A 22,790-nucleotide genomic window follows, 5' to 3' on the forward strand; every position below is an offset into this window, starting at 1 on the left:
TGTTCACTTCCTGATGCATCTTCCATCGAAAACTTTTATCAGCTCCCCACGCCAGGAGCCTGCTCGCCGTGAGCACCACACCCAGGGTGGCAGCTCTGCGTTCTCCCTCTATCCCTCTGTCTCTCTGTCCCTCTGTCCTTCTGTCCCTCTATCCCTCAGTCCCTCATTCCCTCTGTCCCTCTATCCCTCATTCCCTCTATCCGTCTATCCCTCATTTCCTCTGTCCCTCCGTTCCTCTATCCCTCAGTCCTTGTGTCCCTCTGTCCCTCTATCCCTCATTCCCTCTGTCCCTCTGTCTCTCTGTCCTTCTATCCCTCTATCCCTGTGTCCCTGTGTCCCTCTATCCCAAGGCCACTGGCCAAAGCAGCAGCTGGCTACATGATGGATGGGGCAGTTGTTCCATCCTTCATCCTCCTCAAGTGAAAATGGAGGCAAACAGCCTCACGAGCCTCTCAGATGCTCCGGCGCAGCAGATGTGGAAGGATTTCCCGGTACGGCCTCGCGGGATGCAGATCAGCCCGGTGTTACCCTTGGTAACCGGGCTGTACCTGGCTAGCAGCGCTGAGCTAATGAGCCCTCGAGCATCCAGCTCAGGGCAGCGAGCAGAGCAGCGTGCCCTGATGTGGCTGTGGGAAGCAGGCACGCGCTGCTCCTGGAGAGGACGCTGGCTTTTCCATGGCCGTGTTGTGTAACGAGGCCCAGCCCCTGCCCCTCTCTGCTCCGAGCCCTCATTCCTGAGCACGGCAGCTGCCTCTGAGAGGGCCCCGCTGAAATGCGGCCAGAGGGATGGAATTGTGTTTTCCCCTCCCTGCGTGGAAGCGTGTCAGGGCTGCTGACAGATGGCTTGGCTGCCTGTGCCTGATGATTATCGAGCCTCTATTACCTTTGCAAAGTGAATCCCAGTGGAAGGTTTTCTGTAATGAAATTCGCAGTGTTTGCACCCTCGCTTTGTGTCCCACGCGTCCCGGGAAGCGCGCGAGGCACTCGGGTGCTGATTTACAGTGCCAGAGGCGCCGCGTCCTCCGGGCACAGGCACGGCGCTTTCGGCAGTCTGTGCTGCCACCTAGCCAGGCCCGGCCCGCCGAGCTCAGCCCCGCTGCGCCTCCAGAGCCCCCACGGAAATGTGTCCCCGCATCCGAGCACAGCCCGAGCCTGGGTGGGCAGGGGACGCTCGCTTGGAGCACGGAGCAGCCCGAGCGCGGCGCTCCTCTCCTCTCCCCCCGCCGGCTGGTACTTACGGTAGAAGACATATTCGGTGTAGCTGGACCAGACCTTGTCGTCTGTGTACTGGTTGACGAAGGAAGCCGTCACCGAGGAGTTACAGGCCACCATGTGGAATCCACACTCGGACAACATGTCAAAAGCCCTCTCCAGGTGCTTGAACTTGAGATAAAACCTGGAGGTGTACCTTTCTGGAGCCCTGTCCGGGTCTCTGCTTTCGTTCAAACTTTCTCCAAAAACCTCTTTGACCAAAGAAATCCTTCCACAAACCAAAATCCTCGGGACCCTCCTGAATTTGGCATCTGCTTGGCTCTCCCTGCCGATAGTGCACGAGCCACGGTAGCCGATGGTGATGAATCCCCACTTGCGGTCCGGCGGCAGCAGCGACGAGGGGGGGCATATTCTCGTGTCACTGCCCTGGGACACCTCTTCGTAGTCGCTGTGGCAATAATCATCGGGGCTTTGCTTGTTGTCGTCGGGAGTCAGGAGCTTGACCAGGTCTGGGAGCTGGAAGTACTCAGCCTCCCTCCTGAGCCTTCCCTTCTCTGGGAAGTGGTCGGGCAGAACCACTTGCTTGTCCCTGAGATAGTCCAGAATATAGCGGAACAGGAAACCATCTCTGTCGATGAAGAATCTCCCCTTGGAGTCCTTGGCCAGATCGTTGGCTGTGTCTCTCTTTGGGGTGAACATTTTCCAGAGCAGGGAGTGAGGGGTGCCAACCAAGGTGGAGTGGCGAGTGAAGTAAACCTGGCCACCCACGTTGAGCTCCACCACCTCGGGGAAGGAGTGCAGCCCCGGCCCCTGCTCCCGAGCAGGAAGGTAAGTCCTGCAGTTGCCACTTAGAGCCATTGTAGTTCAAACTGGAAATCAGCAGCACGGAGAAGCAGGACTATCAATCACATCCGAGGGTACAATAAAGCTCCCAACATTAAGAAGAAACAAGGGGGAAACGAGAAGTGAGAAAGTAAAAACAGCCAAAAGGATTGTTTAAAAGAAAGATCTGAATTGTCCATGAGTGACAGTGTGGCAGAAGTGGTTTATACACTGAGCCACGGAGGCTGGAGGCTGGAGAGCAATCACCTCATGACATGCAATCACATCATCAGATCTTCCAACAAAGCCATCAAAATCAAGGTCAAGCCAAGCCTATGGTCATTCACAGGTCTGTGAAAAGGGAAAACAAAACAAGGCACAAATTACTCTTCTAAGCATCACAGCTGCTGCAACAGAGAAAAGCAGAGCAGTTTGTAGAGCCAAGCTAAATCTGCTAAATAGGTCTCTTTTTTTGGCAAGTTCTACGCTTCTATTTCACAAGTATTCATCAATGGAAGGGCTACATATGACTCCACTGTTCAAAAGAAACTGCATACTTCATCTTTAAAGAAACATCTAAATTAGACATGCACATGAGGGAACAAGAACGGGGAGTCTTACCTTGGTTACAATTAATGCATAGTTCTTGTAAAGAAAACCAAAATGTCAAGACACTCAGAACACACATACAGGCACACAGGGTCCGGGTAGTGTGAATCCGATCCCAGCAAGGGACAGCAAAGGCAAGAGAAGTGCTCTTAGCAGCATCCACGGAGGTCTCAAGTGTTAAACCGAGTCACAGGGAAGTTAACCGTGGCGGGTGACGAGGAAACCAGTACATACAGCACGGCGGAAGAAAATAAATAAATAAATAAATAAATAAATAAATAAATAAAATAATTCCCGTGTGGATGCGCTGGGCTGGGGGAGCGGCAGGGCAGCGGGGTGCGCGTCCGCCGGCCCCGATGACTTGCAGAAAGCCCGCAGCCTGCGCTAGGCACTGGCGGGCTCCGGCGGCTCCCGCGGCGGCAGCGCGGCCGGCGGCTCCCCCATGGCCCGCCGGGACCGCGGGCACCGCCGGGGCCGCCCCGCGCCGCGCTCCGCTCCGCCCCGCTGCGCGCTCCGGGCTCCGCTCAGCGGCGCGGGGTCGGCAGCGCGGAGGGCGATGCCGATTGCATCATCTTAAAGGAGTCGGGCCGGGATGGGAGCCCGCGTCCCGCGCCGGCACCGGGCAGCGCCGCGAGCGGGCAGCGCCGGCACCGGGCAGCGCCCCGAGTGGCAGCGCCGGCACCGGGCAGCGCCGGGCACAGCGGGGCGCGCACAGCGCCGGGCACAGCGGGGCGCGCACAGCGCCGGGCAGCGCGGCCGCACCGCGGGCAGCAGCGGCACCGCGGGCAGCGGCGGCACCGCGGACAGCGGCAGCACCGCGGACAGCGGCAGCACCGCGGACAGCGGCAGCACCGAGGACAACGACAGCAGCACCGCGGACAGCGGCAGCACCGCGGACAGCGGCAGCACCGCGGACAGCGGCAGCACCGAGGACAGCGGCAGCACCGCGGACAGCGCCGCTCGCCGCCTCGCCGGGGCCGGGCAGCGCCGCCGCCCGCTGCTCACCGCCCGAGTTGCGGCGCAGTCCCTCCCGCTCCGTCCCCTCGGCCGGCAGCGCCCGACCCCTGCCCGCCCGCAACGTGCCTGTCCCGGCTCCGCGCGGTCCCCACGGCGATGCGGGCGGGCGGCGCGGGGGCTCCCGGTGCCGCGGCTGCCGGGCAGGACCGGGACTCGCTCCCGCTGCCGCCGCTCCTCATCTCCCCGGAGCCGGCAGGGAGGGGACCCGCCGCGGGGCGCGGGAGGGAGGAGGAGGGACCGGGGGCGGCTCCGGCGGTGCGGAGGACCCGTTCCACTTGTGGGTCTCTAACGGGGAGAGCCGCGGGCGCGCCGGCACCGCCACCTCGTGTCCGTCCCCGCTGCTCGGCCCGGGCGCTGCGGGCACGGAGAGAGGAGCCGGCATCCTGGCGGCAGCCGAAACCCAGCGGAGGAGCTGCGGGAGCGGCCCCCCGGAGCACCCCACACTGCCGGGCATCCGCGGGAACGGGGCAGCACAGCCCCGTGACAGCTCACACCACTTCTGGGCAAAAGTGCCCTTCTCGGAATGACAACATATGAGAAAGAAAAGCCTTTTACTCAAAGGTTCCCTAAAAGCTTTGGAGTGAAGTCTCTGTGTGATGGAGTCACTGTGCAGGGGTAGATTTTGCTGACTGCACTTAAGTTCACAGATTCACAGAATACTCTGAGTTGGAAGGGTCAAGGATCATGGAGTCCAGCTCTTAAGTAAATCCACATGGGGACTGAATCCACAGCCTTGGTGTATTAGCACCAGCTGAGGCTGCAGATGAGCATGGCCATAATTTAAAAACATGGCGGTCATTTAAAACAAAATAGCCAAAAAGAATAATTTTCAAGGCTAAGACAGAAAATCATTACTTGTGTACCTACAGACTTTTCAAATTAAATCTGAGAGCTGAACAGTTAATCAAACCCTTGGTTTTTACCTTAATTCATTAATTCTAAGCAACTGCTGCACTGCTGAACAGAGTCTGTCTCTCAGTTCAGGATTCTTATTTTCAAACCAGCAGAATCTGGTGCCACTACAGGGTGTGCTGGCTGTGCCTCAGAAAAGCCCCAGCCCTGCATCCTGCCCCTGTGGCTCTGCGGAGCAGCTGAAGCAGTGCAGGTCAAGTGCTCCATAACCCCTGCACAGAGGATTTAAAGGTGGGATGTGAGATCATGTTCACCTAAATGTCTTCATTACTTTTTTAAGAGCCTGGTGCAGTCAGTGCAGACAGGATTTAACACCTGCATGACCAGCCAGAGGGATCGACAGCTGCCTCTGGGAGTGACAGTGCTGTCCCTGTTCAAAGCAGGGAGAATTGCATCAGCTTTTGCAAATATTTCAGTTGTCCGTGCTAGCTCGTATGCTGCAATCTAATTAAAGTCCATTTCCATAGAGGCAGGGGTGCCATACTGACAGGGCTTGAAGAATCAATTCCCTCACCCCAGCAAGAGCTGATGGAAGTGTTTGTGGTGTCCCTGTGACAACAACCAAAGGCCCGAGGCTGGGAGTGAGCTCAGCCCGGTGCTGCTGTGGGACCAGGACACCACAGCCAGTGGGATGTGCAGGTGTGCAGGGGCTCAGTGAGCAGGGACAGCAGTTATCCACACCCGGGACTCCTGGGATGTGCAGGGGCTCAGTGAGCAGGGACAGCAGTTATCCACACCTGGCACTCCTGGGATGTGCAGGTGCTCAGGGACAGCAGTTATCCACACCTGGGACTCCTGGGATGTGCAGGTGCTCAGGGACAGCAGTTATCCACACCTGGGACTCCTGGGATGTGCAGGTGCTCAGTGAGCGGGGACAGCAGTTATCCACACCTGGGACTCCTGGGATGTGCAGGGGCTCAGGGACAGCAGTTATCCACACCCGGGACTCCTGGGATGTGCAGGTGCTCAGGGACAGCAGTTATCCACACCTGGGACTCCTGGGATGTGCAGGTGCTCAGGGACAGCAGTTATCCACACCTGGGACTCCTGGGATGTGCAGGTGCTCAGTGAGCGGGGACAGCAGTTATCCACACCTGGGACTCCTGGGATGTGCAGGGGCTCAGGGACAGCAGTTATCCACACCCGGGACTCCTGGGATGTGCAGGGGCTCAGTGAGAGGGGACAGCAGTTATCCACACCTGGGACTCCTGGGATGTGCAGGGGCTCAGGGACAGCAGTTATCCACACCCGGGACTCCTGACAAGCTCTAACGAGCATCAGGCATGGATTCCCTGTGATTAGCCAGTGGAGACAGCTCTGAGCTCGAAGTCTTTTTGAAACATCATCATCAGAATTGCCCTTTGAGAAGAACAAAACCCATAGAATTTTAATCACAACAGCTTTAGAAATGCAACTGCACTTTTCAAATAGTAATGAAAGCAATTCAGCACCTGCTTTTATTTCTTCACATGGGATGTTCCAATCATTTCACTGTGACACGATTTCCTTTGATGAAATGACTTCAGGAGTAAAAGCATCACGTAATGCTCCCCAGCTAAATACAAGCCATGGGCCAAATCCATCAAAATGCAACTTGAGAGAGTGAAACTTTAAAATCTGGGCCAAATACATGGCAACCTAAATGTAAAATATGTGTCAGGACCCCGCCAAGGAGCAACTACAGTTCTGATGGAAGAGAAAAGCAGTATCCATCAAAGGGAGGAGGATGAAGCGCTTCTCACTTCTGACAGATGCCTTCATAACTTTCAGCACAGGCAAGGGAAAATTTAGCCTGAGTTTAAAGTGCATGTTCCAAAAGCCCCAGCGTAGCTGTGCTGGAAGCCAATCCATGAATGCTGTGACATCATTCACAGGTTTGAGGTCATTCCTTATGACAGAGTGCTAAATTGGCATTTCAGGAAGTCATGGAACAACTGACTTTATCGAATTTGGTGGGTGTTAGAAATAGGTGTCTGAAAAGCAGCAGCAATGAGTGCTAGAAAGGAAGGGCAGCGTTACCTGGGCTGGAGTAGCAGGGTGTGCGTGTGTGTGTGTATCACTTCCCATCTCCAGAGGAAACACTCCGGCTGGAAATTCAAATCAAGTCGCCCACACATAGTGAGAAATGTGGAAACTGTTTATCAGCAACAACACAAGAGCTTTGAGGTGTCTGGAGAAGGAGCAATTGAAAGTAGCAGAAACTGAAGTAGTAATTCTGAGGAAAAAATACATTCAAGTTGGATTCTGGATAGAAGATTCCACCTAAAAAGCCGCATGAGAACTTTCATCGCTCTGTGTGATCTTTACACACAATAGTTAGAATAAAAAAGCAAGAAGGAAGAACAGCACTTCCAGTTCCAGGCTTGCCCTTTGATTCAGGAACAACTTCAAGGTGCCACCTAAGGATCCTTTGTCCCAGTTCCCTGTAACATTCTGTGCTTCTCAGCAGGCTCGTGTCTGAGCACTGAGCGTGGACAATGTTTCCCAGGGCAGAACTCCATCAAGCCAGCAAGAAGAGGGCAGTTTCTGAGAATGGTGGCAGGGCAGAGGAACAAGGAAATGTCTGGACTGGGCCTATCATGAGGGCCAGTGGTTTCCCCGAGAGGCAGAAACCGTGTCCTGCACCGGTGCTCGCACACAGGACTGCCAATCCAGCCTCAGCCCACGGCAAAGAACAGGGCCGGGAGGAACCCACCCCAGACTCCTGCGGGTTCCAGCCCCCTAACCCAGACACCTCTCCAGCAGGGCTGTATCCTCCCCATCACCCAGCCCCAGAGACTGAGCTCCCTGCAAGGCAAGCCGGGCAAGAACAAGTGATACCGAGCTAAACCAGAGATTATCCCCTGATCCAGCAGTGTGAATTACACACAGTGAAATTCTCATCTGCTCAAATCCAGCAGTACTGCGAACGGGAAGCCCTAACAAATCTTTCACTTTGAAGAAAAAGCATAAAGCAACACTAAATGGCTGAGTGTCCCTGAGAAAGGATCTTCCAGCAAAGTGCGGGAGTGCCGTGAAGGCGGGCTGATTCACAGAGTAAAGCATTACACAGCTTTGCCCTTGATCTTTTATTCATAACTCAAGTGCATAATGTATTTTCATCCCAAACAAGCAAAGGGGATAGCAGCTTTCCCAGCCGCTCAGGATGCGAGCACAGGCTGGGAGCAAGGCTCAAACGGAGACACGACATCGCTTTCTGCCATCGTGCGTCACACAGAGAGGGGGCACGGCTCCTGCTCAGAAACCCTTCGCTCCTTCTGGCGAACGCCAGACCCACAGCACACGCACAGCGCAAGGTCTGAGCCTTCCAACAGCTGACAGTATGAGGGAATCATGTTCCAGTGATCTCCATATCAATCACTGCACATCGGGGAACATTCTGGAGAATAACTGATATATGTGTGCTGACAACTCCTTTGGAATTCTGTGGCCACTGTTCAACAAAGCAATCTGCTACACAAACAGCCCTGACCCTGCAAGAGAGCCAGCACGTGCAGGCAGGCAGAGACCTCACGGACACATCAGCAACCGAGGATTAAAATCAAACAAAAATCGCTGTTTTCAGTCTCCCCTCTGCAAGGCTCTTCCTTCCTCCCTTTCAAGTTCTGCCGTAAGAAGGCTTATTTCAGCAGACATCTCCCTCCTCTCCCCTTCCCCATCCTCCCATTCCTCCAGAGTTCTTTGAATAATACTTTTATTCTTAGTCTGTTATTAACACTGGTGTAGTTATAGTGTTTTTTAACATTACAGCTAAAACAAAGCTTTGGCAGCATTATCATGACCCAGCGCTGTGTAACTTACGTACTAAGAGAGTGTTTTTATGAGTACTTTTACTCTTCGCAAGTTGGAGCCATTTCAAGGTCTCTCGCAAATCCAAATTTCCTGTCCAGGTGGTGTACAAGGCCAGGTGGGGCCTGGAGCAATCCGGGCTATGGATGGGATGAGTTTTAAGGTCCTTTCCACCCCAAAGCAGTGTGGGATTCTGGCACTGTGTGGTAGCCCCCAGTGCAGCTGGAGCCGGTGCCTGGGCAAAGGGACAGTGCTTGCTGTTTGGTGTTGGGTGTTTGGTGCCTCCCCAGGCTGCAGCTCCAGGCAGTCCATGGGCTGCCCTTCCCAAACCATGGGTGAGGAGCAGCTGTGCAGTGCAGTGCCTGCCCTTCCCAAACTATCGTTGAGGAGCAGCTGTGCAGTGCAGTGCCTGCCCTCCCCAAACCATGGGGAAGGAGCAGCTGTGCAGTGCAGTGCCTGCCCTTCCCAAACCATGGGTGAGGAGCAGCTGTGCAGTGCAGTGCCTGCCCTTCCCAAACCATGGGGAAGGAGCAGCTGTGCAGTGCAGTGCCTGCCCTTCCCAAACCATGGGTGAGGAGCAGCTGTGCAGTGCAGTGCCTGCCATTCCCAAACCATGGGTGAGGAGCAGCTGTGCAGTGCAGTGCCTGCCCTTCCCAAACCATCACTGAGGAGCAGCTGTGCAGTGCAGTGCCTGCCTTCCCAAACCATCGGTGAGGAGCAGCTGTGCAGTGCAGTGCCTGCCCTTCCCAAACCATGGGTGAGGAGCAGCTGTGCAGTGCAGTGCCTGCCCTTCCCAAACCATGGGGAAGGAGCAGCTGTGCAGTGCAGTGCCTGCCCTTCCCAAACCATGGGGAAGGAGCAGCTGTGCAGTGCAGTGCCTGCCCTTCCAAACCATGGGGAAGGAGCAGCTGTGCAGTGCAGTGCCTGCCCTTCCAAACCATGGGGAAGGAGCAGCTGTGCAGTGCAGTGCCTGCCCTTCCCAAACCATGGGGAAGGAGCAGCTGTGCAGGGCAGTGCCTGCCCTTCCCAAACCATGGGTGAGGAGCAGCTGTGCAGTGCAGCGCCTGCCCTCCCCTTGAACCCACGGGCTGTGTCAGAGCACCCCCTGGCCCCGAGGGCTGGGAGTCCACCCCGTGACTCCCTGCAGCAGTGCTGAGATGCCTGGTGCAGGGAGAGCTCATCAGTGAAAGCTCGACCTAAGCCGTCAGGAAATTCTAATAATCTAAGCAAACCCAAAGAGCGTTTCCGCAGCAGGTCCCAATTACACAGCCCAGTGCCTGGGGTTTGGGCCTCATTTGCCTGCCCAGTGAGCTGCAGCGAGTCACACAGCTCAGCCGAGGGGCACTAAGCCGCAGCCATCAGGTGCAGCCCGCGCACTGTGCAGGTCTTGCATGAACGCTGGCATCCTCTCAGCCTCCAAACACTAATTCTCCTAAAGCGTGAATTTGCATGAAGCAGCTCGTGGCACAGTTACTGATGTCTGTTTTCCATGGCTGTAATTCTCCAGTGTACTCCGTTCAGCTCTACAAAGTGACACGTTTCCTAGGAGCCTGTTCTGGGCCGTGCCATGGACTCTGCACCGCCACATCTGCTTTGCAGGTGAGGCTTGGAACAGGGCTGCAGTTTCAATACAGTCACTTCACCGGCAGAATATGACATACACAAGTTTGTGACAAAATGACTGTAACTGTGTCCTGAGCCAAAGTGAACTTAAAAAAAAAAAAACAAAGGAAAAACCTACACACAATTAAACCAGGAACATGGCCTGCGTAATGTCGTGTGGCCCACGGCTGGTGCTTGGCTCCAGGAGGCTGCCAGAGCTCAGAGTACATCATGCACGGGATGGAAACTGGTTCTGGTGTCGTTCTGAACCTCACCACCACACACCCCTTCAGCGAAGGTGTGAAAAGGGATAAAGCAGCAGTCCCGACTCAGCTCATTCGGAAGTTCCAGCTGCGCTTGCTCAGCCAGGGTTTTCCCTGAGTGCCGCCTCAAAGCCACCCAAGCCAGCAAAGCACGGCCGCTCCTCCCTGCGCTCAGCTCCGGGACATGAGAGAGTTAATAAAAACAAATTCTAGTTAACAGCCTTCTAAAGGCTGCTAAAATCCATCTCCCCTGCCCTGGGGGATAACCAGTGAGTGACCCTAAGAGGAGCTTCTTCACCCGAGAGTGTGTTCGCAGTGCCAGTCATGTTTTCCTCAGCGGCCCCGTGTTCCCAGCTCCGGCAGCTAATGCGGGAGGGGTGGGCCAGCGGCCGGGCTGTAACACAAGGAGATTCACAGCTCTAGCAAAGCTATTTCCGTGCGGCACGGGAAAAAACATTTCTTGTGGACGTATGAAAGGGAGTGAAGCCGCTGCACCGGAGCCACACCGACCCCGTGTGGCTGAGCCTGGCCTCGAGGGAGGAACGGGCTGAGGGAGGCTGAGGAGGAGCTGAGGAGCTGAGCTGAGCTGAGGGAGGGCCGAGGCTGAAGAGGGACTGAGGGCCGGGCTGAGGGAGGGCCGGGGTTGAGGCGGTGTTGAAAGAGGGTCAGATTGAGGAGGGTCAGATTGAGGAGGGGCTGAGCTGAGGAGGGGCTGAGCTGAGGAGGGGCCGAGGCTGAGGAGGGGCCGAGGCTGAGGAGGGACTGAGCTGAGGGGGAACTGAGGCGGGGCCGGGGCTGAGGCGGGGCCGTCCCGTCCCTCCCCGTCCCTTCCCGTGCCGCGCGTGCGCGGAGCGGCGCGCGGTGTCCCGGAAGTGGAGGCGCGGCCGTGACACGTCGCAGGGGCCGCGGCGGCGGGAGCGGGGCCGGGGCCGGGCCGCAGGTGGGGCCGGGACCCCGGGGAGGGCACTGGCACCGGCACCGGGACCGGGATCGGGATCGGGATCGGGACCCGGACCCGGGGGAAGAGACCGGGACCGGCACCCCGGGGAAGGGACCGGGAGCGCGGGGCAGAGGCGGCCCGAGGGTCGGGGCACGGGGCGGGCGCCGGGCGCAGCGCGAGGTGCCGGGCCCGCGGCGGGGCCGAGCGGCGGGCACGGGCAGGGGCAGCGCCGCGCGGGGCCGCTCGGGCCGGCCGCAACCCGCCTCGCCGGTCTCTTGCAGAGGGGGCGATGTCCGGGTTCGACGGCTTCAACACCGACTTCTTCCAGACCAGTTACAGCATCGAGGACCAGGCGCAGCCCTACGACTACAGCGGGCGGCCGTACAGCAAGTAACTGTGTGCCCTGCCCGGGGCACGGCATCCCGGGCTCGGCCTGCGGGGACCCCAGACCTTAGCGCGTCCCACCCTGCCATGGCAGGGACACCTTCCGCTGTCCCAGGCTGCTCCAGCCCTGTCCAGCCTGGCCTGGGGCACTGCCAGGGATCCAGGGGCAGCCCCAGCTGCTCTGGGCACCTGTGCCAGGGCCTGCCCGCCCTGCCAGGGAGCAGTTCTTTCCCAATATCCCATCCAGCCCTGTCCTCCGGCGTTGGGAAACCATTCCCCTTGTCCTGGCACTCCGGGCCCTTGTTTAAAGTCCCTCTCCAGCTCTCCTCTAGGCTTCCTTAGGATACTTCTGGGACAGTCTGTGTCTGCAGGAAAGGTTTGGCATTTCAGCCAGCTGCTGGTTTCTGGAAATGAGTCCCAGTTGTTCTGTTGGATGGAGAGCTGAACTCACTGTCTGTAAATGGAGATCAGAGGAAATTTTGTGTTCAATTCTCTGCCTAGTAGATTTCAGAGCAAGTGTTAAAAGATAGAAGGACAAGTTATATGAACAATCTTAATTGTATGAGCGATCTGCATGTTCTTGGGAGAAGAAATAACTGTTCTTCTGCAGCTCCATCTCCAGTCACTCACTTGGGAACTAGGAATTAGTGTCACCTAAGTGAGCCTGCAATGTCCTGGTGGCTGCCAGGCTGCAGCAGGGAGGTGTGCTGGGTGTTCCTGGGCAGGGGGAGCCTGGCAGCCCCGTGTGAACATCCAGCCTCAGGCCGAGGGCTTTGCTCCCTCCGTGTGATCCCTGAGAGGGATGGAGCAGGTCAGTGCCATTTGTGACCCAAACAAACGTGCCCCCTGTGCTGGGGCTGAACTCTGCTAGCGTGAGGAGTTCTGCATTTTCCTCCTGTTCCCGTCGTTAAAGATGCTGGAAATGTTTATGGGAGCCTCTGTGGTGAGACTTGGCATACATTAGTGGCAAGCATACCTGAAGAGTTGTTTAGGGCAGAGGGTGGCTTTGGTGGGGTTTTTTTGTGCAGGACCTATGGGATCAGGTGGAATTTGAGAGGGATGGAAGGGTTGGCTGTGACGTACTGACTGGAACCAGCTTTGCCTGGCAGGAGGTGTTTCAGCAGCAGCTCTGGGTGTGCCCTAACGGGGGGTTGTGCTTTGCAGGCCCTATGGAGGCTACGAGTACCCCCAGCAGGCTGGCTTCGTGCCCCCTGACATGATGCAGCAGCAGCAGCCCTACACGGGGCAGATCTACCAGCCCACCCAGGGCTACACTCCAGCCTCAGCACAGTCTTTTTATGGAAGCAACTTTGAGGATGAGCCTCCGCTATTAGAAGGTATAACTTTGCTGTGGCCTAAATCCAGAACTCCTCCTAGTTTGGGGGTAAGTTGGTAGCAGCGTGTGGATTCCCTGCTGCTGGGAGCGCTCAGTGCGTTTGAAATTCTCATTGTTTTTTTTTTTTAACCTGTATTTTGGCACGTGGAATCCTTGTTCTTGTGTGAGCTTCTGCAGTTGGGAATGGGTGCTTTCTTGCTTCACGCCAGCTGCTCTGTGGCAGATTGAATCAGTTAACTGGGAGACCCGACTTTGTGGCAAAACTCTTAATGTTCCTCATGCTGCAAATAGTAATTGTGACTGCCCACTTTGTAAAACAAGTGCCTGCAGGTGCTGTGAGCTGGTTCTTGGTTAGAACGGGAATGTTTCGTTGCTAACAAGGAATGCTAAACACTGCAGAAAGGCCTGTGTGGAGTGCAGCCTGTGCAGACTGCCAGGCTGGGTGTTCAGCTAAGTCTGGCCTGCTGGGATCAGTTTCCAGCTTATTTCTGTTATTTTTCAGTTCCCAACAACCGAATAAACTGTCACTGTTGCAGGGTGGAGAGACAGGCACCTGTCACCTGTCCCCAGGCGTGAGACCTTCCATCCCCTGGGCTTTTTTATTAAATATTACTTTATCTGCATAAATAAAACAGGATCAGGGAACTGGGCTGAAAGGAGCTCCGTGAGCCCAGAACTCTGTGCCTGGACTCTCCCCTGGTCCTTCAGAAACCACCTGGGCACTTCCCAGCGCCTGAGACCGGGAATGTGCGGAGGCAGCGGGAGGAAGGACGGGAGGGCTCAATTCCCTGGTGCCCACCACGGATCTGGGGGAGATGGGAAGGGGAGAGGCAGGGGAGACAAAGAGGGGAGCAAGTGGGGCAGCCAGGAAGGGAAGAAATGAAATCCGTGTCCTGCTCTCTTGCAGAATTGGGGATCAATTTCGACCACATCTGGCAGAAAACACTAACGGTGCTGCACCCCCTGAAGGTGGCTGATGGCACCATCATGAACGAGACAGACCTGGCCGGGCCCATGGTCTTCTGCCTGGCCTTTGGGGCCACCCTGCTGCTGGTGAGGCGCTGCACGGGGCTGCTGGGCACGGCTGGGCTGGGCAGGTGCCACAGGGGCTGCCTCACCTGCAGGGCTGCTGCACTCGGGGTGTGCTGGGCAGGTGTCCCAGGGGCTGCCTCACCTGCAGGGCTCCTGCACTCTGTGTGTGCTGGGACAGTGCCCCAGGGGCTGCAGGGCTCCTGCACTCTGTGTGTGCTGGGCAGGTGTCCCAGGGGCTGCCTCACCTGCAGGGCTGCTGCACTCTGTGTGTGCTGGGCAGGTGCCACAGGGGCTGCAGGGCTCCTGCACTCTGTGTGTGCTGGGCAGGTGCCACAGGGGCTGCCTCACCTGCAGGTGGGCAGGAAAGCTCATCCATGAGAACATGGAGTGTCCCGAGTGGGAAGGGACCCCCAGGGACCATCAGAGTCCAGCTCCTCACCCTGCCCAGGACAAAACTCTGTGTGCATGGGAGAGGCGCTGGGGCCTCTGACACTGCTGGGGTGGATGAGCTCTGTCCCAGCAGGTGTCACCAGTGCCAGGTCACTGCAGCAAACCTGCTTTCGCACTGTTTGTGCTGCCCAGTGGCCCTGGCACTGCTGGAGCCTGGGCAGTTTTTCTAACTGAGCTGAACTGGAATAATGGTGCTTTAATGGCTCAGAGATGGCAGCAAACAGTGTTCCTTGGCATTGAAAGCTTCAGGGGTTTTAATCTGTTCTAGCTTTAAGTGCTTCAGGCACTGCTTGTCAATTCTGCCTAAAATTTCACATTGCTGTGACAGTTAAAACTCACTTTGGTACCAAGGGGCCTTCAAGCCTACTTTAATAAGTAACTTCTATTTATGGAAAGTAGGCCAGTCAAATTAATGAACGTGTTTATAATAGATACGTTTGAATTTTCTTTTCCTAAAAATTTATTTCTCCTGTGTGCTTTTTAAAAAAATCCACGGACTGTGGTGAAAGGAGGTGGGCTGAGCCTGGCACAGAGGTTGCGGCAGGTGTGATTGTTTCCTGTGCTGCTTGGGAAGGAGGAGAGCTGGCTCTGAGCACATCCAGGGTGGGAGTTGTTGGAGGGGGACACCCTGGAAGCTGCACAGCCCTGTGCCTTGGGCAGGTGCTGGAGGGGAAGCAGCAGTCTCAGCCTAGGAAAAGCAGGAGATGACCTGAGTACAGGGACATAACTTACATGTGCTTCCTGCATGCTTGTGAACAAGCAAAGTTTGGGTTTGGCTTCTTAAAATCTCCCTCAGCTAGTCCCGAGTTCACACTCAGAACCTGTTCATTAAGATCCACAGAGTCAGGAGGAATTCCAGGCTCCTGGAGCGTGAGGTGTCCTGGGACTCCGGGGGGGAAACACTCCCTGTGGGATGTGAGGCAGCTGGGGCTGGGGGACAGTGCTGTGTTCCAGGGTGGGTGGATCTGCTCCCTGGTTCCATCCTGACCCCAATCCCATGCTGGTTCCATCCTGACCCCCATCCTGTGCTGACCCCATCCTCACCCCATCCTGGTTCCATCCTGACCCCATCCTGTGCTGGGTCCATCCTCACTCCATCTTGGTTCCATCCTCACCCCATCCTGTGCTGGTTCCATCCTGACCCCCATCCTGATCCCATCTTGTGCTGGTTCCATCCTCACCCCATCCTGGTTCCATCCTGACCCCAATCCCATCCTGGTTCCGTCCTGTGCTGGTTCCGTCCTGTGCTGGTTACATCCTCACCCCATCCTGGTTCCATCCTGACCCCAATCCCACCCTGACCCCATCCTGACCCCATCCTGTGCTGGTTCCATCCCGTGCTGGTTCCATCCTGACCCCATCCTGACCCATCCCATGCTGGTTCCATCCTCACCCCATTCCGGTCCCATCCTGACCCCAGTCCCATCCTGACCCATCCCGTGCCGGTTCCATCCTGACCCCGGTTCCATCCTGACCCCAGTCCCATCCTGACCCATCCCATGCTGGTTCCATCCTCACCCCATTCCGGTCCCATCCTGACCCCAGTCCCATCCTGACCCATCCTGACCCCGGTTCCATCCTGACCCCGGTTCCATCCTGACCCCAGTCCCATCCTGACCCATCCCGTGCTGGTCCCATCCTGACCCCAGTCCCATCCTGACCCATCCCGTGCTGGTCCCATCCTGACCCCAGTCCCATCCTGACCCATCCCGTGCCGGTTCCCTCCCGCCCCTGCTGACCCCACTGTGCCCGGCTGCAGGCTGGCAAGATCCAGTTCGGGTACGTGTACGGGATCAGCGCCATCGGCTGCCTGGGCATGTTCTGCCTGCTGAACCTGATGAGCATGACCGGGGTGTCCTTCGGCTGCGTGGCCAGCGTGCTGGGCTACTGCCTGCTGCCCATGATCCTGCTCTCCTCCTTCGCCGTCGTCTTCTCGCTGCAGTAAGTGCTGCTGTTTGCCCCTCGGCACGCATCCCTCCTCAGGTGGGGAGGGGATCACGGAGAGGAGCTCCAGCTCAGTGCTGGAGCTGTGCGTCGCTTGAGTGTGACAGGAATCTTCAGCAAGGGCAGGAATTAATTATTATTTACTGGGGAAAGGGGGTGATCCTGGCTTTAAGTCATTAAACAGCTCTGCAATACCTAGACTGCAAGAGCAGTCTCAGGTTTGTTTTCAGCCAGCTCTGAATCTGACTGGTCTCAGCACCTGTAAAGTCTAAAAGTAATTATTATTGAAGACACAAATTAGGATTTTACACATACAAGAAAATGAGAGTGATTCCTCTTGGCTCTGCGAATTTAGGGACTGAAAAGAACCAGCTTGGCAGAGAATTTATACTCTCTGCTTTGAAATTCTCATATGCATAGACTTAATTTTGAGGGGGCTTTCTACCGTCAGAATTGACTGATACTGTTCTGAGATTCTAGAATCCCAGAATGGTTTGGGTTGGAAAAGCCCACCCAGTGCCACTCCTGCCCTGGGACAGGGACACCTCCCACTGTCCCAGGTGCTCCCAGCCCCAGAGTCCAGCCTGGCCTGGGCACTGCCAGGGATGCAGGGGCAGCCCCAGGTGCTCTGGGCACCCTGTGCCAGGGCTTTCCCAGTGCTTTTAGTGGGAATATTTCACTTAGTGCCAAGTGCTGACATTCATCCCAGAGCCTGCACAAGGTGTGGGACGAGTCCAGGAGTGACTCCTGCAGTGGATGTACAGGGGGCTCACGGGAATCCTGTTCTTTCTGCTTTCCAGGGGGATGATGGGGATTATCCTCACGGCTGGAATTATTGGCTGGTGCAGCTTTTCTGCTTCCAAGATCTTTATCTCTGCCTTAGCCATGGAGGGCCAGCAGCTGCTCGTGGCCTATCCCTGCGCGTTGCTGTACGGGGTCTTCGCCCTCATCTCCATCTTCTGAACAGACTCTGGGGGACACCAGGGCCAAAAGGAAAATCCCAGCTTGGAACATGGACTTGGACCAGAAGCAGCTGCAAACAACTGTCTCGTGTTGCTATCATGAAACTTAGACCTGTTTGAATCACCTGGAACAATGGAAAATGTCTCGTGTTCACTTTTTTAGGACCTTGAATACTGTTTTCAATGACCTGGGGAGTCCAGAGCTTTAATACGTGTTCATGCTTATCAAGTTCCTGTGATTTCTTTCCCATTCCTAGATATTTAGAAAAAGTAACTTTTGGTTGTTTATTTGAGGGTTGTGATTTTTGTTCATTTTGTTTTGTTTTGTTTTGTAGGGGAGGGCGAAGGGTTGCAGTTACACATTGGTAGGTTTTTATCCAAAACAGTCAAAGGAGCTGCCGTGGATGTGGGGGACTCTGGATAAATCCGCAGGAAAGAGGAACCTGTTTCCTGACCCCTCTCACCAAAAATGCACAAGTGAACAAAAGGAATTAGAGTATTTCCTGTACTTTGACCAATATCCTCCTGAGCTCTCCAGTCTCAATTATTTGTTCATTTGCTGTGAGAGTATTTCAGGATTTAAGATACTTAAATTATGAAGTAGAAAACAGATGCTTAAAAGTGAAAGGGATCTGTGATTCTGTCACACTTGAAACATGACCACATTGGGGTGTCTGTAGCTTTATGTTAACTGGGGTTTCTGAAGGACGTGGGCAGAGCTTCCTTCCCTCATGGTGCACATTCTGCTGGATGGATGAAGAGGAATCTCTCTCACAGTGCTTCCAAGGAAAACACCCTTTGGAAAACGTTAATGCTTGTCAGTATTGTAGTTATTGTAAAATAATTTAAGGCATATTGATTAAATTTTCCTTAAATTTTGAAAAAGGTGTTTGATTTTCCTAACCTTTATTTTTGATGTTCAGTTACTAAAATAGAAACTTTCATGTTGAAACAAAATCACATTTAAGATTGAATTCATTGGGTGGATTTGGTGTTTGCTGCAGCGAGGGAAGAGCAGGAGGGAGCTCCTGTCCTGTGTCTGCAGATCAATAGCAGTGATTGCTAATGAGCCTAATTAAACACGGTTCTAGGACACAGAAGAGCTCCCTCAGCTGCTTGAGCAAGTCAGGTTCTAACACTCCTGTACTTTGAGAGCAGCTAATTCAGCTTAGCCTGCCCATTCCAGAGGGGAGGTTCTGAAAGCCTTGCAGTGATTCCATAGGCACCTTCCAGGGTGGTCCCCTGGGTATTAAATTCTGTAAATAATGTTTTCATTATTTATAGAGCACACTCCAGCGCACAGGAAGAACAGCTCGGTGTTGCCCTGGCAGTAGAGCTGCTGAGTTTGGAGAAACCATAGGAAAAGGGATTTATTTAGGTGTAAATGCTCACAAAGGCAGCAGTGGAGGACGCTGCACGTTCTCCTCCAGCGGTGAGGGCTGACCCAGGAGTTTCCTCTGCACAGAATTCAGCAGCTTGTAACTGGATTTCTAAGTGGTCTCTGGGGAGCAGAGAGAAGCAGATGAGAGCAGGAGGTCAAACACTTGACTTCATGGAGGACTTGATAAAAACCAGTTCTGTCTAGCGTGGTCGTCTTAAAGATTCTAACTTCTGGTTCAGTAATTAATGTCACATTAATTGCCTTGACTCTTTATTGCCTTTCCAAAATCAATCCCATCGATTTTCTGTAATGAAGTTTTGTCCTAGTTCTTGCTTCAATTTTAGTTACATTTCAGATGATTCAATCTCCCAGTCCCATAGCCTCTCGGGACTGGAGGCTGCAGTTCTGCACTCCCACATTTGCCTTTCTCAGGCAGTAGGACTTTTCTTTCCCCACAGTCTGAGCTCCCCACAGCCTGTCCCCCGCCCGGGTTTCAGATGCAGTGCCAGCACCACCTTATCCTGCTTTGCCTCCCTTCGTGTCGCCCGTTTCAAGCACACAACTGCTGCAGTTGCCTTTTCAAACCCACTTTTGTCACTCCCCCAGTCTTGAAATCGTGCCCTGCCCTGCAAGGGCTGCGAGTTGCCTTTCCCAGTTTGTCCTGGTCACCCCAGGCTGTCGGTGGCGGTGACAGTGACAGTGGCAGTGGCAGTGGCTGTGTTTTTCAGGTCCCTTGTGCTGCGAGGCAGCTGCTGCCCCCGGTGCTGTTTGGCTCTGTTTGGCGCTGTTTGGCTCTGTTTGGCTCTGTTTGGTTCTGTTTGGCTCTGTTTGGTTCTGTTTTGCTCTGTTTGGTGCTGTTTGGTTCTGTTTGGCGCTGTTTGGCTCTGTTTGGTTCTGTTTTGCTCTGTTTGGGTCTGTTTGGGTCTGTTTGGCTCTGTTTGGCTCTGTTTGGTTCTGTTTGGCTCTGTTTGGTTCTGTTTGGCTCTGTTTTGCTCTGTTTGGCTCTGTTTGGTGCTGTTTGGCTCTGTTTGGCGCTGTTTGGTTCTGTTTTGCTCTGTTTGGTGCTGTTTGGCTCTGCTTGGTGCTGTTTGGTGCTGTTCGGTTCTGTTCCTGTACCGAGTGCAGGAACCTGTGCCCGTGTTTTTAACGTGCTGCCGTGCCTGTCTCCGCTGTGGTGTGGAACAGCTGGGGCCTGGCTGCAGGGACAGCGCTGGGACACTGCCCGGGGCTCACTGAGCGGGCACCGTGCCCGTGCCGGGGCGAGGGCCGGGCTGGCACAGCCAGGAGAGGTCACCTGCGGCAGGTAAAGAGCTGCCCGAGCTTCGGCACCACGCCCCGGCTGCTGCCCGGAGCCGGGGGCAAAGCCGGAGCGGCTGTCCCGAGCCCCCCGTGTCCCCCCGGGCTGTCCGGGCTGCAGCAGCTCCGGGCCGAGCCGAGCCGAGCCGTGCCGAGCCGGGCGCTGCTGTTTGCAGCCTCTCCACTGGGTGGGTGTGCAGGACTCCAGATGTGCTCCAGAGCGGGCACAGCTGGGAACAGCCCAGCCTCTGCACCGGGTGGGTGTGCAGGGCTCCAGATGTGCTCTGGAGCGGGCACAGCTGGGAACAGCCCAGCCTCTGCACCGGGTGGGTGTGCAGTGCTCCAGATGTGCTCTGGAGCAGGCACAGAGCCCGGGCACAGCTGGGAACAGCCCAGCCTCTGCACTGGGTGGGTGTGCAGGGCTCCAGATGTGCTCCAGAGCGGGCACAGCTGGGAACAGCCCAGCCTCTGCACTGGGTGGGTGTGCAGGGCTCCAGATGTGCTCCAGAGCGGGCACAGAGCCCTGGCACAGCTGGGAACAGCCCAGCCTCTGCACCGGGTGGGTGTGCAGTGCTCCAGATGTGCTCCAGAGCGGGCACAGCTGGGAACAGCCCAGCCTCTGCACCGGGTGGGTGTGCAGGGCTCCAGATGTGCTCCAGAGTGGGCACAGAGCCCGGGCACAGCTGGGAACAGCCCAGCCTCTGCACTGGGTGGGTGTGCAGTGCTCCAGATGTGCTCTGGAGCAGGCACAGAGCCTGGGCACAGCTGGGAACAGCCCAGCCTCTGCACCGGGTGGGTGTGCAGGGCTCCAGGTGTGCTCCAGAGCGGGCACAGAGCCCTCCCAGCCCATCGAGCCCCAGCTGTGCCTGAGCCTCGCCTGGTCCCAGCCCAGAGCACCGGGTGTTGGCCAGGAATTCCTTGGGCACCTGCAGGGATGGGGATCCAAGCCAGTGTTTAACACCTTCTCCATGCAGCAATCCCGGCTGGGTCCAGGTCCGTGCGGTGCTGTGCAAGCCCCTGAGCGTCACCATCCCGCTCAAAGCGGCTGCTGGGCTGCAGCAGGACTTGGGAAGCCTTTCCCTCCTCCTGCTCTCCCTGCTGGTGTCCCACACCAACAGCAGCGACATTCCCTGTGGTCACGGCCCTGATCCAGCTGGCTCTCTGTCCCTGGCAGGGGAGGGGATCCATTCCAGCCACGATGGGGACGCTGCAGGGCCCGGGATCCCTCCCAGGAATGGGGAACCTTTGCTGCGTCTCATTCCTTGCACGACAGGGAACGGATCTGAGGGGATTTCAGCATCTTCAGTCAGAATGCATTGATGCATTCGCATGTCTGCACAGTCAAGATGACAATTCTAACACCACGGGGTAGTTTATTTCCATTCATTTATTTAATTATCTGCTTTAAATATCAAAGTCTGTGTGGGGGTTCTGTTGGTTTTTAATTGCACGGGCCTCTCCTCATTTCACTTCTTCATCCCTGGTGATTTCCCTGTCGTTGCTGGATCCACCATCAGAATTAAGTTTCCAGTGTGCACATTGACAGAAGAGAAGATAATAATTACAAATGATTGATCAGTGCAAGCCCACATCATCGGATTAATTCTTCCCTCCTTCCCACCACTGTTAATTCAGAATAAATTTGTAGCAATCAAGAGATCTTCACTCGTGTGCTGATCTTCATGTTCTGCCTGAGCTTTAATTGAGCTTTAAAGGCCTAATTCTCCTCAAATCTATTCTTAGTGTTGTTTCAGACCTGAGTGTAGAGCTTGAATTTGAAGCTGATCCTCCTGCCTGCACCTAGCTGGGGTTGGTTCCCCCAGTCAGTGCTTCCCCTACCGGGCCCCATTCCCGGGGGGTGGAGGATGTGGGGTGGCTGTGCCGGGATGGAGCCCGTGGGTGGGATGGGATTGCATCCCCCACTCCTCAGACCCACTGCAGGACACAGGGGCTTGTCCAGAGGGTGCCAGGGGGAATAAAGCCCCAGGGCTGGCAGGGGGACCTGGGGGAGTCCTCAGCCAGCACAGGGAGCTGTGGGGGTCACCCAGAACACAGAGCCAGCCTCCTGCTGGGGAGCAGCAGGGTTTGCCTTCAGCTCTCTCCTGTTCTGCCTCTGCACATTCCCCGTTTGCTCCCTGGGCTGCTGAGCAGGTGATGGGGTAACCACGGGCTCCCTTGCTTGGGCCTTCATTATTTCAGAGCAAACACAGGCACAGCTCTGGAGGAAAGGCAGCAAGGCCGAGGTTTGGACCTGCAAAGTGCTGGCAGCAGCGAGATAACACCCATTAAAACCATCAGGCTGGAGCTCTGAAACCTCTGCAGTTTACCCAGTAATTTGTCTGGAAGGCTGCTCTAAGGGAGCTTTTTCCATGGAAACCTGCAGTGTGATCCCCCAAACAACCCCGTGCGCTCTGCCGCCGCCGGGCTCGTGTTTAGATCCCACCCAGCTCTGTTGGCCTGGTTGCCATGGCCCCGTTTGCACTCCAGACCCCCTTGGATGGAGCCCTGTGGGGAGCTGGGGCTGGGCTGTGCCCGTTCTGTGGGGAGCGAGCTGGGCAGGGATGGGCTGGAGCTGCTGCAGGTGCAGGAACGCTGCCAGACCGTGTCCAGCCCCTGCCAGCCCCTGCCCAGCTCCTGCCCAGCTCCTTCCCAGCCCCTGCCCAGCCCCTGCTCAGCCCCTGCCCAGCTCCTGCCCAGCTCCTTCCCAGCCCCATGCCCACCCAGTTCCTTCCCAGCCCCTGCCCAGCTCCTTCCCAGGTCCTTGCCAGCCCCTGCAGCCCCTCGGGCACCCACAGCTCTCCCTGCAGAGCAGCTTACAGAGGTGTTGGTTAACTATTGT

General features: G+C 56.0%; 2 protein-coding genes across 2 annotated transcripts; one reads left to right on the forward strand and one right to left on the reverse strand.

Annotated features, from left to right (window-relative positions):
* Nucleotides 1-330: 330 nt before the first annotated feature.
* Nucleotides 331-3,326, reverse strand: KCTD16 (potassium channel tetramerization domain containing 16). Its single transcript, XM_038150474.1, has 2 exons — nucleotides 2,656-3,326; nucleotides 331-2,385 (listed from the first exon to the last, which is right to left on the reverse strand). Exon 2 carries the CDS (start codon nucleotides 2,068-2,070, stop codon nucleotides 997-999), a length of 1,074 nt encoding a protein of 357 aa, XP_038006402.1. The 5' UTR covers nucleotides 2,071-2,385; nucleotides 2,656-3,326; the 3' UTR covers nucleotides 331-996.
* Nucleotides 3,327-11,010: 7,684 nt separating this feature from the next.
* On the forward strand, nucleotides 11,011-18,161 carry YIPF5 (Yip1 domain family member 5). The gene is made up of 6 exons (XM_038150478.1): nucleotides 11,011-11,166; nucleotides 11,448-11,556; nucleotides 12,715-12,887; nucleotides 13,794-13,939; nucleotides 16,128-16,309; nucleotides 17,113-18,161. The coding sequence occupies exons 2-6, from the start codon at nucleotides 11,456-11,458 to the stop codon at nucleotides 17,273-17,275; spliced, it is 765 nt and encodes a 254-aa protein (XP_038006406.1). The 5' UTR covers nucleotides 11,011-11,166; nucleotides 11,448-11,455; the 3' UTR covers nucleotides 17,276-18,161.
* The last annotated feature ends 4,629 nt before the right edge of the window (nucleotides 18,162-22,790 follow it).

This window comes from Motacilla alba, chromosome 13 (assembly GCF_015832195.1).
Source record: "Motacilla alba alba isolate MOTALB_02 chromosome 13, Motacilla_alba_V1.0_pri, whole genome shotgun sequence".
Taxonomy (NCBI): Eukaryota; Metazoa; Chordata; class Aves; order Passeriformes; family Motacillidae; genus Motacilla; species Motacilla alba.

Coding starts and splice junctions, on each gene's coding strand:
- YIPF5 (XM_038150478.1), top strand. CDS start 11,456: ATGTCCGGGTTCGACGGCTTCAACACCGACTTCTTCCAGACCAGTTAC. Junction 11,557..12,714: donor AGCGGGCGGCCGTACAGCAA/GTAACTGTGTGC, acceptor TGTGCTTTGCAG/GCCCTATGGAGGCTACGAGT. Junction 13,940..16,127: donor TTGGGGCCACCCTGCTGCTG/GTGAGGCGCTGC, acceptor GCCCGGCTGCAG/GCTGGCAAGATCCAGTTCGG.
- KCTD16 (XM_038150474.1), bottom strand. CDS start 2,070: ATGGCTCTAAGTGGCAACTGCAGGACTTACCTTCCTGCTCGGGAGCAG.